A 20077-nucleotide genomic window follows, 5' to 3' on the forward strand; every position below is an offset into this window, starting at 1 on the left:
AGAAGACAATGAAAGTACATTTACATATAAGGTAAACAAAGCAATTAAGCTAACAAGCAGGGGAGGAAACAGCGGGACACAGACTGTGCCCCTGGGAAGTCTTCCTGGCTCTGGAAGCAAAGGCAATGGACTTTGGATAATATAAAGGGAGTAAAAGGACATTTTAGCTATCCACCATTCAGGGGCCTAATTTCTGTGGAAAGGGACTCTCCTACCTGAATGAATGGACTTGCCGATAACTTGACTTAAGTTTAAAAACCTCCTTAGGTAAATAATGTAACTTGCTAAAATTAAATTTTAGTCACTGGAAAGTGTGTGCTGTTTTTTTTGTAACCACACCTGTCTTGTTTTCTCCTTCTTAATATCACTTAAATCTCTGGTTTCAGAGTAGCAGCCGTGTTAGTCTGTATCCGCAAAAAGAAAAGGAGGACTTGTGGCACCTTAGAGACTAACCAATTTATTTGAGCATAAGCATAAGTGAGCTTTTTTCTTTTCTTTTTACTTAAATCTCTGTTCTCTATTAATAAACGTATCCTTTTTTTTTTTTTTACAAAACCACCTCAGTGCAGCGTATTAAAGTGAAGTGCTGTCTCTTTAGAGGCAGCACACTTAATTTCTGTGACTGTCCGGTGACAGGGACTGGATACTGCAGAGAAATGTCTCTGGGGAACTCAAACTGGAGTGCGCTGTAGGTAACCAGCAAGGCAAAGTTTGGACCGGCAATCTTGAGGCGTTTGTTGGTGAGGTGGACAGACTGTGCGGCAGGGATCTGACACAGAGCAAGTGTCAGCAAAGCTCTCTTGCTAAGGGAGAAGAGTAACACAGTGACTTATGGTTCTGAGTAACCTGTGGGGAGTATCACAAGCACTTCACAGGATTGGACACTTAGTCATATGTCTTCTAGAGGGGCTCTTAAAATGGAATTTGCTAATTGGAAATTGAAAGTTGTGGGGGTTTTTAAAGTAGTGCAGCACATAAGATCATCATTGTATATAAAATACTTAGGACTTTTAATCTTCAGAGTGGTTTGAAAACACTAATTATTACAGCATCTGACTAAGATATGTGAATTATTATCCATTTTACAGATGAGGGAGCTGAGGGACAGAAGTGAGCAACATTAACTATCTAGGAGCAGCAGAGATATGGAGAATACAGCTGAGCAGAGAGTAATACTCAGGACCTAAAAGACCATAAAGATGTCTAACGATCTGTAGAGTGGGAACCCTGCTTTCTCACAAGTCTGAGAACCCCATCCTCTCTGCACATCTCCTGAGAGTTTCTGTTGGGTGCTCTAAATGGTCCCCTAAATAAAATTCTCCACATATCTCCTTCCTGCAATGAGTTTTTCATGACCGGAGAGAATATGGTTACATATAAATCATCATAGGGAGGTGTGATTGCAGCCAGGTGGGGGTCTGCACCACACATATCTTTTTAACAATACAGAAATGTAAATAAGTAGAAGAATCTTGAAGTGAAGATCAGTGCATTTGTTTTTAAAATGCTTATATATCAGTATGTTGTTTGAAAATAGAATTGCAGACCAAATGTTCTTGAATTCCTGAGCTTACTGCTGGCAGAGTGGGGGAATACTACACTTACATCAAACTTATTTACAGTGAAGAAGGCCCCATTTTATTAAGATTAAAATCAAATATATTTCTTAACTTAATAAAATGTATTTGAGGATGAAAACAATTTGAATTAAGTTTGAAAACAATATTGTAAAGATAACGAAATAGACATTTCTTGCTTTTTAACCATCTCATACTGTATAATATCTGTTAGTGACCCAATAGCTAAGAGGAGGCATAGTGAACAATAGGACCTGTCATGGAGGTATATAATCCCCATGGACTCCCATTCTTGAACATAATAAAGGTCTGCCTCACTACAATGGGACCCAAGCAATGGAGGGTACTTAATGCACTGGTGTGGTGCTTCACTCATAGAAGACACTCATGACAGCAATGGGAGGGGTGCTCCTATCACTGTAGTAAATTAATCCACTTCCCCAAAAAACAGTAGATAGGAAGATGGAAGTTAGGTTAAGTTGGCATAGCTATGTCCTGGGGGTGTGGATTTTTCAAACACCTGACAGATGTAGCTATGCTGATGAAAATTTTCAGTGTAGACCAGCCCTTAATTGCCTACTTCATTTTAAATGCTCACCTACAGCAGGTATAAACTCTTTATGTAAAACTGTCTAATTGGCTACTTCAACTTAAATTAATATATTTAACAATCTGTCCCAACTTGTATTTAGCTCAGTCCTGGGCTACACTAAAAAGTTAGGTCAAAACAGTTACATTGTTCACCTAAATCTCTATGTAGACAGCCCTAGGTCAACAGAAGAATTCTTCCATTGACCTAGCTACCGCCTCTCAGAGAGGTGAATTACCAGGAGAACCCTCTTGTAGGGATAGGTAGTGTAGCACTGTAGCGTTTCTAGAGTAGATAAGCTGTCAGATACTCTGATTTCCTTCCCCAACCTGAGGAAGAGCTGTACGTAGCACAAAAGCTTGTCCCTTCCACCAACAGAAGTTGGTCCAATAAAAGATATTATTTCACCTAGCTTGTCTCTCATATCCTGGGATGAACATAGCCACAACACTGCAAACATAAAGTTATGGAAGCATGGTAGTGTCTCCTTAGTCAAAGTTGTATTAAGGGCTCCACTGTTTTGTAATCCTTATTGTGACACCCACCTACCATATCTTTAACCTTAAATCTGAGTGAATGACTTGTTCTGTACATAACATACATTAGGGCACGGGTTCTCAAACTCGGGGTCAGGACCCCTCAGAGGGTCGTGAGGTTATTACGTGGGGGGTTGTGAGCTGTCAGCCTCACCCTAATCCCCGCTTTACCTACAGCATTTATGTTGGTGTTAAATATGTAAAAAAGTGTTTTTAATGTATGGGGGAGGCGGGGTCACACTCAGAGGCTTGCTGTCTGAAAGGGGTCACCAGTACAAAAGTTTGAGAACCACTGCATTAGGGGGAAACTTTTTCCAGAAAATTTCATAACTCTAGGACAGCACTTTTACATATTAATTAATAAAAATTAGCACTTTTCAACATGTTTGTTTCAACATTGTTTCAATGCCCAATTTTTTTCATCCTCTTGTTTTCTCAGCACTAGACATCTTTAAATTCCCATGTTGGCAGATGTATAGTTTAGTCTGCATACTTGGTCATAGCATTCTTCATAAAGCTATTGCATTCAAGAAATAACCAAATTAGTGTGATTAAGTGGATTTCTGTTATAGGAGCCAGTTTGTAATGGTGAATGTATGAGTCAACTGGCATTCAGGCAGTTCTAAGTTGTGCTTGGGGAAGTGACCAACATACTGCTGAGTTCTGGTCAGGAGTGCACAAAGATGAGAAAAGTCTTCCTGGCACCTTCCCGCGCACTCCTCTGTCCCTGGGTTGCCCTTTACTGTCCTTAGCTGCAGCTGTGAATTTGGGCTATATGTTTCAGTGAGAATTTTTCTGTTTGTTGGTCTGTTTTGTTGTGAACTGCATGTCAAGGTTGATGTGAGAATTTATTTTTGTCAACTTAGGTTATTTCCATAATTCTTAATGTTTGCAGGGTTTTGGTTGTGATGTTTTTTTGTTTTATAAAGATGTGGTTTAATATCTTGTCTTAATTTGCACTCTTTTAGCAACCTTAATGGTAATCCTAAAAGGATTTTCTTTATTTGGGAATATACACATATAAAAATACACTTTACTAACCTATATAGCACTCCTGATAGTATCCATTGTCAAAGGGTAAAGACACTGCAGGTGTTTAGTGTGAATCTCTGTTCTTTCAGAATTGAAAGACAAGTTTCATGATTATCTTATGCAAACCAAATACTAATAGTTGGTATCTAGAGTTATCCTGCTAATGTGTTTTGTTCTTAATTACTAATAAATAACATGATAGCATTGGTGATTACCTGCCATGTATAAAGGGCCAGACACTGCAACCTTTACATTAAAAAAAGAAGAGTAAACAAAGATTGACTGGTTGTATTCTATTTTATGTATCTGTTTATGTTAAGTCTTTATCCACTATTGTAGCTAGAATAGATGAGTCCTGGAGTTCATCTGTATATAACTTACCGTCCATTTGAAAGTTATTAAGCACAAACCTATCTAATCCTGGATCTAATTATCATGCACCTTTATGTGTACTCATGTCATAAATATAAAGGGAAGGGTAAACACCTATAAAATCCCTCCTGGCCAGAGGAAAAACCCTTTCACCTGTAAACGGTTAAGAAGCTAGGATAACCTCGCTGGCACCTGACCACAATGACCAATGAGGAGACAAGATACTTTCAAAGTTGGAGGCGGGGAGAAACAAAGGGTCTGGGCCTGTCTGTGTGATGCTTTTGCTGGGGACAGAACAGGAATGGAGTCTTAGAATTTAGTACGTAATCTAGCTAGATATGCATTAGATTATGATTTCTTTAAATGGCAGAGAAAATAAGCTGTGCTGAATGGAATGGATATTCCTGTTTTTGTGTCTTTTTGTAACTTAAGGTTTTGCCTAGAGGGATTCTCTATGTTTTGAATCTCATTACCCTGTAAGGTATTTACCATCCTGATTTTACAGAGGTGATTCTTTTTTCCTTTTTCTTCTATTAAAATTCTTCTTTTAAGAAACTGAATGCTTTTTTCATTGTTCTTAAGATCCAAGGGTTTGGGTCTGTGGTCACCTGTGCAAATTGGTGAGGATTTTTATCAAACCTTCCCCAGGAAAGGGGGTGCAAGGTTTTGGTGAGGATTTTGGGGGGAAAAACGTTTCCAAACGGGCTCTTTCCTAATAAAATAAACCTGGTTAGACGTTTGGTGGTGGCAGCGAAAGTCCAAGGGCTAAAAGTAAAATAGTTTGTACCTTGGGGAAGTTTTAACCTAAGCTGGTAAAAGTAAGCTTAGGAGGTTTTCGTGCAGGTCCCCACATCTGTACTCTAGAGTTCAGAGTGGGGAAGGAACCTTGACAACTCATCTTATATGTGCTAAGTCATGGAGATCTGAAAATAATTAGGAACCATCTGTGCAAAATGAAGAGGTGAAAGTAAGCCGGCACGCCCCGGTATGGCGTACCGGTAAGAGCCGGTGCGCTGTACTAGGACCGGCTTTCCAAGAGGGCAATTTAAAGCCCTGGGGTAGCGGCGGCGGGGCTGCGGCAGGGATTTAAAGAGCCCCGGAGCTCCAGCTGCTGCTGCCCCCCCTGGGGCCCTTTAAATCCCAGCCTGAGCCCTGCTGCCCAAGCCCTGGGGTAGCGGTGGCGGGGCTCCGGAGGGGATTTAAAGGGCCGCGACAGTAGCGGCGGCTGGAGCCCCAAGCCCTTTAAATCCCCACTTGAGCCCTGCTGCCCGAGCCCTGGGGTAGGAGTGGGGGGTTCTGGCAGGGATTTAAAGAGCCCCGGAGCTCCAGCCACCGCTACTGCCCCAGCCCTTTAAATCTCCGCCGGAGCCCTGCTGCCGAAGCCCTGGGGTAGCGGTGGTGGGGCTCCGATGGGCATTTAAAGGGCTGGGGCGGTAGCGGCGGCTGGAGACCCGGGGCCCATTAAATTCCCGATGGAGCCCAGCCACCGCTACCCCAGGGCTCGGGCAGCAGGGCTCAGGCGTGGATTTAAAGGGCTCGGGGCTCCGGCAGCTGCTACCACAGTGGAGCCCCAGGCCCTTTAAAGCTCTGCCAGAGCCCAGAGCCCCGGGGTAGCAGTGGCAGCTGGGAGCCCCCAGGGCTCCTCAGTGATTTAAAGGGCCCAGGGCTCTGCTGCGGTATCAGCAGCTGGAGCCCTGGGCCCTTTAAATCACCACCGAGTCCCAGGGCTCCCAGCCACCTCTGCAGCTGGTAGCTCGAGCGTATTTAAAGGGCCCCGGGCTTCCAGCCGCCACTACTGCAGCTGGAGCCCTGGCCCTTTAAATCAAGATTTAAAGGGCCCTGGGATTTAAGGCCACACCTCTTCCGGTTGAGGCCACGCCCCTGCTCAGGACTCCGGCGTACCGGTAAGTCCTCTAACTTACTTTCACCCCTGGCAAAATGTGATAGTAGAATAAAAAATTAGGAGTGTGACTGAAAATAAGCATATATATTATATAATAAAATCTTCACATAAACATTTTCTACTTTAATCTTCTGCTTCATTTAAAATATAGAACCCCCCTTATCCAAAGAGGTTTAGCTTGCAGATTATTTCAGTGCAGCAGAGAGCTTTTTCTTTCCTTATAGGAACTGGTACCATCAATTAACCAAGAGACTTTAGCCATGGATCCAAAGCTAAATGATATGATATTCCCATTGTTCTTAGTTTCAAGATTGATTTCTATAATAGTTGTGTGATGTTACAAATAGTGACTTTTAGCACATGATAACTGAAAGGTAAAAGTAATAACAGTACAAATTCAGTGCTTTTAACACTTAAATATTTAATGTTGTAAATGGTTTTCCTGCTGTCCTTCTACATGTTATGTAGGGCTGTGCATTTGAATTTCTGCCTAAACCTAAATAAACCCAAATGTGTTGACAGTTGTGTAGATCCTAATAACAAAATAGTCATATTTATGTAGTGTCTTTCATCTCTAAAGCACTGTTCTCCAACTGTTTAATATTCATAACATCCCATGTGGTATGTAACTACGGATTATTAATCATGAAACTAAATATTATGTAACTTTTTGTTTTCATGGGCTCTCTTTTCTTCTTCTCCATTTTAAAGGGGCCAAAAAATAGGACAACTAGCCTTTTCTATCATAGTTCCATCATCCAGGGTATGAAATAACCTGAGAAAACTCAAACCCACTTGCGTTTTCCTCCCCTATTCTATAAAGCTGTTTTGAGGAGTTAAAAAAATTCAAACAAAAAAAACCCCAACAAATTTTGAAATAAAAAATACTAACACTCATGCATTCCCCCATGTTGTCAATGTGTGAATATGAACATTATTAGTAGATGATCATTGCTTACCTTAATATGGTTTCTCTAAATCCTTTTATAACCCAGGATATGGGTTTGGTTCATGTGTGGAAATCAGATAACCGTCTGTTCAAAATGATACTTTACAGAAAGGCTTTGATATTGGGCATCCAAAACTTCTGGCAAGAACATCTGTGAAATATCCTGTTAAAGTTCCTTCTGCCAAATAATAATGCAAAAGGTGGTTCTGACAACAGTTTTTGTTACTGAGGAATGACATCACAAACTTGATTTTAATCAGATGCTAAATATCTGAGAGGTGATTTTGGCATTAAGGAATATTAGCTAAACATAGCCTTCTGTTGTGATTGGCCACACTAATTTTGTATGAGCAAAACCCCCGGAGTTTTTAATTCATTTTCATTAGAAAGGGCAACATCAAATTAGGACAGTTAAAACTAGTACAGAACGATACATAGCATAAGACCTATATGAACATGAAGTCCTCCACTGCTCGGGAAAGCTGTACAACCTGGGCGTATATAAAATTACAACCACAATAAAATTCTGTTTAGGTCCTTCAGCTTCAGGAATGTTCCAGGTCCCACTGAAGTCCATATAAAAGTGCCCAATGATTTCACTGGGGCCAAGACGTCATAATTTTGGTTTAAATAGCTAATGAGAGATACACTATGCCATCCTTCCCCATGTAACATTTTTGCATTTATGACTGCTTGGTAATGGGGAAATCTGCAGGCTCCTGTATGTTTTCTCATTGATATGCTATACAAATAATCTATTTTGTCTTTGATAAGGCTGTAACCTTCCTGTAATTTATCAGTGTTTGAGATGGAATGAGGGACAAAACCAATATGTTGCTTATAAGATTTATATGATAGGATTATTAAGATGTAGATCAAGTTGCTTTTGTATGTCACACATCATCAGGTGTTCTGCACCCATTGCAGCATGCAAATCCCAATAGCGCTCCTATTCTTGCTTCTGTCTTTATCATGCTGGGTCCTGTTTATCCCTTTGAAGTCAATGGTAGTTATATATGCCACTGATGAGACCGTCAGGCTTTTAAAGTTTTAGGTTGGGACCTTAGCTGTGCTGAATCCAGCATGGGTTGGTGCTAAACTTGTCTCATAATTTTGAACCTGCCAGATTCATTCTTAACTTTTCCCCCCAAGGAATCTTTTGGAGTACCATCAGTTTAACCATACTCTAAAACGTATTCTCCTGCCATGTTGGATACACAGCAGGACCATGTGCTGCATGGGAACTGAAAATGACCAGTTTAGTATTTGGGGTCAGGAAGGAATTTCCCCCTGGGTCATACTGGCAGAGAACCTGGGCTTTGCCTTCCTCTGCAGCATGGGGCATGAGTCACTTGCAGGTTTAAACTACTGTAAATGGTTGATTCTCTGTAACTTGAAGTCTTTAAATCATGATTTGAGGACTTCATAAGTCAGCAAGTGGTTAGGGGTCTATTATAGGAGTGGGTGGGTGAGGTTCTGTGGCCTGAAATGTGCAGGTCAGACTAGATCAGGGGTCTCAAACACGCGGCCTGCGGGCTGCATGTGGCCGGCGGAGTTATTTGATGCCAACCGCCAAGCTCCCTGCCCCCCACCCCGCCTGCCCTGAGTTATTTCCTGTGGCCACTAAGCTCCCCTCCCCCGCCGCCCCTCCTCCCCCACCAGCATGCCGCGTCCCTGCTCCTCTGCTTACCTCCAGGCGCTTCCCACCACCAAACAGCTGTTTGGTGGCGCTTGGTGCTTTCCAGGAGGGAGGGGGAGGAGTGGGGAGCCTCAGGGGAGGAGGCGGAGAAGAGGCGGGGCAGGGACAGGGATTTGGGGAAGGGGTTGGAATAGGGGCAGGGAGGGAGCAGAGTTGGGGCAGGGACTTTGGGGAAGGGGTGGGAAGAGGTGGGGCAGGGGTGGGGCCTCATGGAAGGGGTGGAGTGGGGACGGGGACGGGGGCAGAAGGGGAAGCTTTTGTATCTTTATATGAAAAGGTGTCAGTGGTGCAACCCTTGGGCCAATGTACTAGTCCTCATGTGACCCTCGTGGTGATTTGAGTTTGAGATCCCTGGACTAGATTATCATGATGGTCCCTTCTGGCCTTTAAGTCTATGATGTGTCAGCATGAATCATTATTTGAGCTGGAGTCTGAGGAACCAGACTGAGGACCAGATCCTGGCCTACACTAATTACTTCACTTCATTCTGGCAGCACAAAGCTGACAAAGTTAGCCTAAGTGACTAGCTGTGGATTCTCCTAGAGTAAAGGGAATCCTTGAATGACTTATACTTGGTGGAGCCAGTCCTACCTGACTCCATCTCTCAGTCCCCTGTGTATGGTCTGGGGCATGTCAGAGTGAAGGAGTTCTGCTGTGCTCTAATGATCTCAGCACCTTTGGAGTCCATGTAACTGTCTTAAGTTAGAATAGCCTGAGGCAGAACATAGGAAGCAGGGGAGTGTAACGATGGTTCACAGCCACGTTTGTTTTTTCTTGGGTCCTGCGTTGAGCACAGATGGCCGGAGCTGAGGATTTTTGAGTGAGTTTGCCATGAAGTGAGATGGCATTGCAGAGGTTAGACTAAAGCAAATTGACAGATTATTGGCCCTGGAACCACTAATTCATTATTTATCATGACAGTAATTGTATTTATTTTCATTGGTGGAGCAGGACATTGATAGCACCTAAAACTATAATACAAAGCACGGCGAGCCTTGCTGTTACCAGTTTTATCACAATATTATAACAGTGGTATGGTAGTTACTGCTGTAATTAATGTTGCAAATACATTTCCATAATGACTTTTGTACTGCTACTGTAGTAATGGACACCCTATACATACATTTTAATAAATCATATTTTTCAAGATCTGTCACAGGTTAGCTGGTCTCTGTGGATAGACTGAGCCCAGCGCCCTGGCCTATAGTAGGCGAGCCCAATCCAGCTAATTAAAGAGGGCTGAGCTACACCTGGGTCTATAAAGGCTGTGAGTAGGTAGCTGAGAGGGAGGACTGAGGCTAGCTGAGTCCTGGGGAGGAAGAACTCAGACAAGCTGAACCCTGAGTTGCAAAGGCCACATAAGAGTGGCACTAACTCCTGTGGTGAGTCCCTAGAACAAGAGGGGCTCCAGGGAAGCAACCCTGTTAATTTTGGTTTTAAACCCTGTTTACTTCTGCCAAATTACTGAAATATATGTATAAAGTTAAGATAAGTTCTGTGAATCAAAAGGCCATTTTGTTTTGGTAAGAGGACAAGGTGACCTCCATTTTGTGTCAGGTTTGTGTTCCTTGGTACGAAGAAAAGGTGGGAAATCACAAAGGTGGGAAACTAGGTTTGCCTGACAACAGCTCCCTATAAAAGTGTGTGAGGGGAGGAGCCTGGGGCTCTTGGTCTCTGGAGCTTTCGAGTTGTCAGAGTTTCGAGTGTCCAGCTCTCTCTCGTGGTGTGATACCATCTTGGCATAGCTATTGGCCTGCAATAGCTACTTACTAATTAGTTTGGGTTTGTTTATTCTTTTATTTGGGGAAAGCAGACTTGTATACACAGACTTAGTCCGATTAGTTAGATCAATCTCACATGCACAGACGACGCAAAGTGGGTTAGGGTGGCAGTTAAGACAGGGATACATACCTGTCCATTCCATCTGCCATTCACGGTCTGTGTCCGTCAGTCCATCGCTGGCTTCGGTTGTCCAGATCCTGCAATCTTTATCGTGGATGTCTGCAAAGGTAGAAGAACATCTTGGTACCATTGAGTGTATGTGTGAGTGCAAGTGTCAACCCAAATCTCCAGTATTGTTAATCCATTCCCCTCTCCTTCCTTCCTCTTCCTTTAGTTAAATAAAGTGTTGTTTATCTTTACATTTGGTGTGTGTGTTGTTTTACGGGAATCCAGCTCTGATAGATGGGCTTAACAGGGGGACTCAGCAGCAATTAACTAGAAGGCTCCCCGAGATCTTCTGATGAGATAGGCCTCCAGCAATAAAATCCTTACACCTGAGGCTGCTGCTGTAAGGAGGGAGCAGAGATGGCTGAGGCTAGGAAGCTGCCAGGAGCTGGAGTATCAGAGACCCCTGGGAGGGGGTGGTTCTGAAGCCAGTGGGCCAGGTGCTGACTTAGGGCTGCATTTTGGTGGTTGTTTTAACCGTTGTCATAAAAGAATAAACCTTCTTGACTGGGACTGGGTGTGGCAGCGCATGTTTGGAGCTGGGGTGCAGTGGCAGCCATCTCGGTGACACGCTCCAGCTAACAAATTCACCTTTTTGGATCAAATTCTTCAAGTCTGGTCTCTGGCTGAAGATGACTTTTTCTGGAACATTTGAGCAAGCTCCTGTTACCCATGTTTGAATTAGTCAAGGGTGAATAGCTAGCTAGCTGTTTTGAAAAACTCAGATAATGTTCTTTAAAAACGGAGATATAGTGAAGAACGGTGGAAGTTTGAAATTTGACATGTTCAGCATACATCCAAGTAACACAAAAAACAACTGGGGAGCGGGAGGGGGTGGAGGGGGGGGTTGGGCGTGTCTGCATTTTAGGGTCTCTGAGGTCTTGCTGTTACTGGAAAATTTGCAGACTGGCCTTATTTCTGGTCTTCACTGTCGAAGGCTTTTAAGTGGCACTGTTGTCCTTTGTAAACTGCGGCTGGTTAAAAAGGCATTTCATCCTTCAGATACTCAGGTTGACAAATGTCCATTTCCCAGCAGCAGACTCCTTTAGAAGCAGCTGCTGTCCCAACTCTTTGGCTATGGAGTCAAGTCTCATGAATCTGATGATAGTAAATCGTATTCCCCTCCCATTCCAGGGAGAGAAACAAAATTGGTGACAATGTTAGGAAATTTCATAAATGATGAAAAGACTTAATCTGTTTCTAAGGAAAGATATCAACATCAGCAGCCATTTTAATAAAGTCTAATCCTTCCCATTTTCCTGAATGTGACTTTGCAAAAACTCTAGTAGAAAGTATGTGTGGATGCAAGTAAGGTTGAGCACTAGGCATAATCCTCAGCAGTAAATGGTAGTAAGCCTCAAACACCCCTTTGGGTCCCCTCTTTTACCAGTTTACATCGTAGAAAAATAGTGACCTCTGGTCTGCATACTAATGAGGCAGTTAGCTATACATTTTCCTCCTAGGCCATACTCCTAGGCAGGAGAAACTTGCAATTGCTCTCATTAAACCAAGGCTAGGGCTGCTAAGTGTCACACCTCTCACAGACCTGTCAAGCACAGAGCTCTCAGGTGTGCCAGATGTGGCAGGACATTCTGTATTTCAGCTGACTCAGCTGTCTGTGGTGTGGTGATGGAGGTTTGCAAGACAGTTGTGGCTCTGAAGGTTGCTAATATCTCTGAAATAATGGCAGTCTTTGAGTGAATGGGCTTCACAAACTGTACTGGTGCCATTGATGGCACACACGTGCCCATTTTCTAAACCACTTCCCAAGGTGCACATGAATATGTGAACTGTTGATTGCTCTTCCTGCTGCAGTTGTCAGTCATGCTCCCTCATGGCATGGTTGCAATGCTCCCTCTATTTTTTCCCATGCATGTGCAGAATGAATTTTGTTACGTGCACCAATATGGAGGTGATGTGTGGTGAGGGTGGGGCTGAGGGGTTTGGAGTATGGGAGGGTTGGGGCATAAGGGGTGTGAGCTCCAGCTGGGGATACAGGCTCTGGGTTGGGGTCGGGGATGAGAGGTGTTTGGGGTGCAGGCTGCCCTAGGGCTGCAGCGGGGGAGAGGACTGCCCCCAGCCCTCTCTCGCTGCAGCAGTCCCTGGGCTGAGGGGGAGGGGTACCTCTCCCCTGCCTGCGGCAGGGCCAGGGCTGCAGGAGAGGCCCTTGATAGGCTGCTGTGCGGCTGCGCAGATTAGAGGGAACTTAGGTCATGGGCAATGTATTTGGCTACCATTCTCTCATCCCTCTCCAACATTCTCTCAATTGCAACTGCTTCTGTCAGTCCTGTTCCAGCATCTCCTTCTGCACTTCCAAGAGCTATTATGATCTGCTAGCAAAGTCCCTCTGCATCTCCTGGAGCAGTTTGTTGCAGGCCCTGCTTTGCCCCTGGAGGTTCGGGACCTTCTTTCTGACAGTCAATGACATCCTAGCAGAGAGCCTCACCTCCACTGGACAGAAGGCTCTGAAATGAAGAGCAACACTCCATTACTTTTCTGTCTGGGAGAAAAAATGAAAAGCTTCTCGCCTTTAACTTTCTGCCTCACACCAAAGAGAGTATTTCTCTGCTCAGAAACTGCTGTTTCTCCTGACTAAAACAATAGCAAATGCTTTACCTTGTATTTATGTATGCACCTCCCCAACCCCATGAAAGCCAATTTTATTGTTACATAACTGGCTTTTATGAGTTGGAGATGTCTATGGCACCTCTCCCAGCATTGGGCTCTCTAGGTGGACTGGCCAAGGTTAATTGACTTGCTTTCCCCTGATTTGGGGCAGGGGGAGGATTCACCCAAACTGTAAACCCGGTAGATCATAGCCACATAGGACTGGCAGGGAGCTTGAGAGGGCAGCTACTCCAGTCCCCTGCGCTCATGGCAGGACTAAGTATTATCCAGACGGTCCCTGACAGGTGTCTGTCTAATCTGCTCTTAAAAACTCTCCAGTGATGGAGATGCCACCTGACGGAAACCACTTCAAGCCCCTCGGTCCAGCTCCTCTGTTGCTGGGACTGGAGCGTGGGGGGCTGAGGCCCCACACAGCCCTGCAGCGCCTGGCCCGATGACGCGGATGCCGGCGCTATAGGGTGGCTCGGTCCCTTCCCCTGAGTTTTTCTCACGCAAGGTGCCCGCCCCCCCAGCTGTGTCTTTCCCGGCTGCGGGCTCCCCGCCAGCTCCGCTCTGCCGTGAGCCGAGGGCCCGCCCTGCTCAGAGCCAGCACCTGAGCCGCGGGCAGCCGGGGCGCGGGGCCAGGTGGCTCTGGCCACGCGGAGGCAGCCGGAGCCTGCGGCTGGGAGAGCCCATTGCTCAGCGCGGGGAGAGGCAGCAGCCGCAGGCGCGGGGGCGGGGGAGGCAGGGAGCAGGGGAGGGGGCAGAGCCGCCGCCGCCGCCGCCTGGGTACGCAGAGAGCCGGGCAAACATGGTCGCTGCTCACGCTTCCCATTCGTCCTCCTCCAGCGAGTGGATCGCTTGCCTGGATAAAAGGTACCAGCATCTTCCCGGGAGCGGGCGTGCGAGGGGGCCCCGCTGTGCCTGCGGCCTCAGCTCCCCTGATAAGCCCGGCTTACACGGGCGGCGTGCAGGTCGTAGGCGGCGTGCCTGGGGGGAGCCGTGGGGCCGTTCGGGGGCTGGGAAAATGCCCATAGGAAGGGTTGGTATATGCACCGGCGGGAGAGGGGGTTTAGTGCCATTGTAAGAGCCCAGCGGGTCTCGTTGCCGTGGGATTCTGGTGCCTAGGAAATATTGCACGTGGTGGAGGTGAAATGTATCAGAGTCCCCCCTCCCGGGTTCCAGTGGTTGTTGGTCTAGGGCTGCTGCTGGCGTTGCATGGGTTGCCGAGAGGTGCAGGAGACAGAGGAATCAGTAAGCTGCACACGAGCATACCTCCAGCGCTGATGATAAAAACCTAGTGTGGGCATTATGGGAGAGGTTAAACCCCGCATTGATGGGGAGTGGGACTGTGGTCTAGGTCTTTTCTAGCTCTAACTTCTCTGATCCTAAATAACATAAGGGTTGGTGCACTCTCGGTTAATAGCTCCAGTGGATGCTTTGAATGACTGCATATTGGGATTACAGCATAAACCTTCTTGTGAAGCTTTCAGTTAATAGACTGTAATGGTCTAAAAGTCAACCCCAACTACTTGCCTTCTTTCAGAGGAACAGCCGTGTTAGTCTGTATTCGCAAAAAGAAAAGGAGTACTTGTGGCACCTTAGAGACTAACCAATTTATTTGAGCATGAGCTTTCGTGAAGTGAGCTGTAGCTCACGAAAGCTCATGCTCAAATAAATTGGTTAGTCTCTAAGGTGCCACAAGTACTCCTTTTCTTTTTACTTGCCTTCTGAATGCCTAGGGCAGGTGAAACCCACCCATTAGGTTTGTTGTGTTCACAGGCCCTGTTCCACATGTGGATGAAGGTTTGCATGAAGGAATCCTATCAAGATCATCCTTATCTCCCCACAGATCTCCCTTCCATCATCCATGGGGGGGGAGGGGGGGAGAAAAGGAGACCTCCATTCTGCTACCCCATTCACCAGGCTGAAAAAAGAAGAAGATCCTCACCACCCTAGACACAGATGAAGGACCCTTGGCTTGTAGAAACTTGTATAAATACAAGTTTTCTCTGCAGTCTCTTTAAAGAGCATATCAATGGACTGTAATTGTTCCCAAAACACTGACAGGATAATTTTCTGTTGGATCAGACTGTAGGCCTAGTAGTAAACACTAAACAGTTAGTACTTATAGTTTAACATGTAGAGTGACAGAAGGAGCCAGGGTAATTTAAAACTGAATGTAATCAGATTATCAAACCCAATTTTAAAAAAAAGAAGAATGGAACTTTAAATAGAGGTAGCAAAACATCTCAAACAAAATAATGTGTCTAAAATCTTCATGTTCCTCCTTGAGGTATTTGGCAAACTAGAACTAATAAAAAGCTAAAATGAGAGCATATTTTTAGCAAGTGAAGAACCTCTATAGTGACAAGTATATTACTTCATAGGGGCATGTGGGCTAGGATTACTGATGTTTTACTGCATTGCCTTGTTGATGACATTACTGAACACAGAGGCTAAACATCAGCACTTAGGAATAAGACATTATATGTTAATGTCATAAGAACAAAGCACAGGGAAAAGATGACAGTCAGAGGGACAAAAAAAAGTCACAAAATCCTGTTGTGTTAAGAATTTTTCATTGTTCCTGGACAGAATAGATCCTCAAGAAGAGGTGAACCCACATTCTTGTTGCGTTCTGAAATAATTTGTCTTTTAAGGAGCCTGATCCTGTTTTCACTGAAGTCAGTGGGAGTCTTGCCATTGACTTCTATGGGAGCAAAAGCAGGCTCACTCTCTTAGCATTTTTCCATATGTCTTATCTGCATATATCTCAATAAAAGGTTGCTAAATCTGTTCAAATGTGTTTTATGTATTCAACCTATGAGCAGTTCTTGTGATTTCTTTTACCCCAACGTGTGTCGTGAGAGAGTTCGAGACTGACATTTTTTTTCAAACCTTTAATTTTAAATGAATATACAGTATGTGTTCAGGGCAGGCTGAGTGTCTTTTATAGAATTCCATCATTTCACAAAACCAGAATACAGCTTTTATTCCTCTGTGGGTTTTAATTTGATTCAGGTATTTTTTCATTATTTTTTCATGCTTTGTGTGTATATAATAAGATCTTCTAAACTTTCCACAGTATGCATCCGATGAAGTGAGCTGTAGCTCACGAAAGCTTATGCTCAGATAAATTGGTTAGTCTCTAAGGTGCCACAAGTACTCCTTTTCTTTTTGCGAATACAGACTAACACGGCTGTTACTCTGAAACCACCCTTTTTAATGATGTACAATGCTCACAACAATTAGATAACCCAAAGATTTCAGCTCTGTCATTATAATTCTGTGCTTTCCTGTGTGTTCGATATAACCTGCAGTGCCTTAGCTGACTGGTATGTTTGACTGCAGGAGCAGATCACAGAGCAAATCATGTAACTTTGCTATCCTGGTGTGTCAAGAATGTAATGATCTTGGCTAAGCTGTTTATGAATTATTTAGATATGAATGGGTGTTTTGAGGGCATATTGTACATAGGTACTTTTTGTATCTTTTGTTACCCTGTTAGACTTTAGGTCTCCATTATTTAGATCTAACAAGAATAAAATACCACATGTGGAACACTGATCTTGCAGTCCTTAATCAGGCAACATTTTCATTTATTTCACTAAGAGTTAGACTAAGACTGCACTGTAAGATCAGGCCAAAAATTTGATTCAGGATTTCCCGTCTGGCTCATTATATGTATGTTTGGGACCTAGCCAGCTCTTTATACCCTTCGTGATAAATGCAAACAGGAGTAGCACTGATAGTGATTGTGCAGACAAACTAAAGTGGAGAACTGGGATTTTGAAAGGGGAATACATGGTGATAGAAAGAAGGTAGCAGAAAGAAGAATGATCTCACTGATTGCCATCCTGGGCAATGTATCATTGCCTCAAGGAAGTAAGAACTTGATTGGCTTGTACTTAAGCAATAGTATGGATAGATCAGGTGGGTTATGACAACCATGTTTTATTTCTTTTAAAAAATATATATGACTGTAAGGAAGCACTCTTGCTTTCTGTGTATTTAAGTTTCTAGTCCAGTTTTATATTTATAATAATTCCTTGGAAGCAACATCACAATGTTTCGCCCAGTGTTTTCTAGTTTCCCATTTCATAGTCCGTCTTCTGACAATGATAAATAAAAACAGCTTTTCCTGTCTGTCCCCTAAGGCCATTTTACAACTATGATAATTAATATTAATATGGGCATACTGTAATGTTGTAGCCTCTTTGCATTTTATAAGGTGCTCTGCTTGAAAATATGCATGCCAAAGGCAGGAGTAGCAAGGTGCTTCAAGTAAACTCAAGAAGGTTTGTTTTCTGTAATCACAAGGTTAGGACTTTCAGTTACACCAGCTTCCATTTTTACATATACAGGATTACAGTTAATTCTGTACTTATCTTCCTTTCTGCCTTCCCTTCCTTACACACCTACATAGGCAAAGTGAGTACAGAAGCATTATGTGCCTGATGGATCTTTTCATGGCACACGAGTGCACTAGCAAATGATGTGTGGTGTCCTCTCCTGCAACACCAGGGTTTTTCTTTTCTGGAGACATCTGGAAACCTGTCTACACTGGATGCATCTGCAGTTGTCTGTGTTGCTTCTTGCATATTGTTAGGTTTTGACCATTGAAGTCTTGTATTCCAAGCAAAAATCCACATAACAGCTTTCTCATCTCATTTGCTATTGCTCTCACCTTTCCCTTTGTCCTTGATACCCAAGGCCTGATTGTCTTTTATAGTAAGGTTTGTTTTACGCTGCCCTGGCAAACATGTTGGCATTGTCAGAGCAGTATAAAGGGTAGAGCTGGCTGGAAAATGAACTTTATTTACATTAATAAATTATTTTTTGGACTGTAAAAATAAAATCCAAAAACTGTGAAATGTTTCATTTTTCGTATTGTTGCTTTTTTAAAAAAAATCCCAAATACTTTCCTTGAAAATGAAAAATAGTGACAAATGTCAGTTTTGATTAAACCACATTTTTCAACAAATTTTAATTGAAAAAGTTTTAATCAAATCTAGTTAAGGAGCCTTATTTAAGGAGAACTGAGAATTGTGTCCTCAAAAACAAAGTGGTCATCAATGATCTTTCATCAGTGAGTTTTCACTATTCTGTTTTTCAATATTTTTTCACTATTTTTCACTATTCTAGATGACATTATTTTTTTAATCATAGGAATGCAGGGCAGGAAGGGATCTCAAGGGGTAATCTACTCCATCCCCGTCCCCCACACTGAGCAATACCAAGTATTCCTAGACCTTCCTTGACATGTGTTTGTTCAACATGTTCTTAAAAATCTCCAAGAATGGGGATTCCAGAGAAAGGTTAACTGTTTTTTCAAGTTCACACAGTAAGTCAGTGGCAGAGACAGGAAGAAAACCCATGTCCCTGAGCAATCAGGCTTTTGCCATCTCCACGAGCTATAGAAAGTGCGCTTCTCAAACAATTACTTCAAAAAGCAGTTTTAACCTAAGCTGTTCAACTGCCAAACACCTATTGCTAAATTATTCTAAATGAGCAACAGGGACAAAATAAAGTACCAGCCTAGCTGCCAATAGGAAACATACAAAATAGCTGATATAAATTGAAAATCTACTGCCCAAAATGTGTATTTCTTAGAAACTGCCATTCCCTACCCATGTTTATTCTTCACGCATTGAAATAAAATTCAGGCTCTCAGGTTTAGTCAAACTTGAAATTTGTACTTCATAAACTATTACATTTAAATTACTCGATAAATGTCAGACTATTCATTTAAAAATACTGGCCCTGATTCTCAACTTCCTCACTCCAGCGGCAGTGTAATGCATTAACTTCAGTGGAGTTGCACAGGTCTCATGTCAACAGACCATAGAATCACAGATATGTAGGATTGAAAGGAACCACGAGAAGTTTTCACGTCCATCCCCCTGCAGTAAGGCTGGACAAAGTAAACCTAGACCTTCCCTGACAGGTGTTTGTTCCACCTGTTCTTAAAAACCTCCAATGGTGGGGATTCCACAACCTCCCGTGGTAACCTATTCCAGTACTTACCACCTTGATGGTTAGAAAGCGTTTATCTCCCTTGCTTCAGATTAAGCCGATTACTTCTTGTCTTACCTTCAGTAGCTATAGAGAACAATTGATTATCATCCTTTTTTACAGCCCTTAACATATTTGAAGACTTTTATTGGGTCCCCTCACAGCTTCTTTTTTCAGGATTAAACCTACTCAGTTTTTTCAATCTTTCCTCATAGGTCAGGTATTTTTAAACCTTTTATCATTTTTATTGCCCTCCTCTGGATTCTTTAATTTGTCCACATCTTTTCAAAAGTGTGGTGCCCGGAACTGGACATCGTACTCCGCTGAGGCCTCACCAGTGCCAACTAGAGCAGGACAGTTACCTCCTGTGTCTTATGTAATGACATTCTTGTTAATACACCTCAGAATATTATCCTATTTTGCAACTGAATTACATTGTTAACTGGTATTCAGTTTGTGGTCCACTATAAGCTCTAGGTCCTTTTCAGCCATACTACTGCCTAGCTAGTTGTTCCCTATTTTGTATTTGTGCATTTGATTTTTCCTTATCTTCATTTCATCTTGTTAATTTCAGACCAATTCTCCAATTTATTAAGGTCATTTTGAATTCTAATCCTGTCATCCATTGCGCTTGCAACCCCTCCCAGCTTGGTGTCATCTGCAAATGTTATAACTGTACTTTCTACTCCATTTCCAAGTCATTTAATGAAAATATTGAAGAGTACTGGACCATGCAAAACTCTTGTGGGACTCCATTAGATACATCCTCCCAGTCTGACAGAAAACTATTCATAACTACTCTAAGTATTTTCTTTCAACCTGTTATGCACCCATCTTATAGTAATTTT

At 43.3% G+C, this 20077-nt stretch overlaps 1 protein-coding gene and 1 long non-coding RNA gene across 6 annotated transcripts in view; one reads left to right on the top strand and one right to left on the bottom strand.

Moving 5' to 3' along the window:
• The window catches only part of LOC142068453 (uncharacterized), a 54529-nt gene extending 41456 nt beyond the window's left edge, over positions 1–13073 (bottom strand). The window contains exons 1-2 of the long non-coding RNA XR_012664280.1: positions 13051–13073; positions 10569–10658 (exon numbers count right to left, since the gene is read on the bottom strand). This is a non-coding gene — a long non-coding RNA (uncharacterized LOC142068453). The remainder of the gene's footprint in view (positions 1–10568; positions 10659–13050) is intronic.
• An 875-nt stretch (positions 13074–13948) lies between these two features.
• RAPGEF4 (Rap guanine nucleotide exchange factor 4) overlaps positions 13949–20077 on the top strand; it is a 226435-nt gene continuing 220306 nt past the window's right edge. For all 5 annotated transcript variants that reach the window (XM_048869498.2, XM_048869500.2, XM_048869499.2 and 2 more), the window contains exon 1: positions 13949–14087. In XM_048869498.2, coding sequence (XP_048725455.1) covers positions 14023–14087 — 65 coding nt within the window. In that variant the 5' untranslated portion in view covers positions 13949–14022. The remainder of the gene's footprint in view (positions 14088–20077) is intronic.

Source organism: Caretta caretta, chromosome 11, assembly GCF_965140235.1.
Source record: "Caretta caretta isolate rCarCar2 chromosome 11, rCarCar1.hap1, whole genome shotgun sequence".
NCBI lineage: Eukaryota > Metazoa > Chordata > Testudines > Cheloniidae > Caretta > Caretta caretta.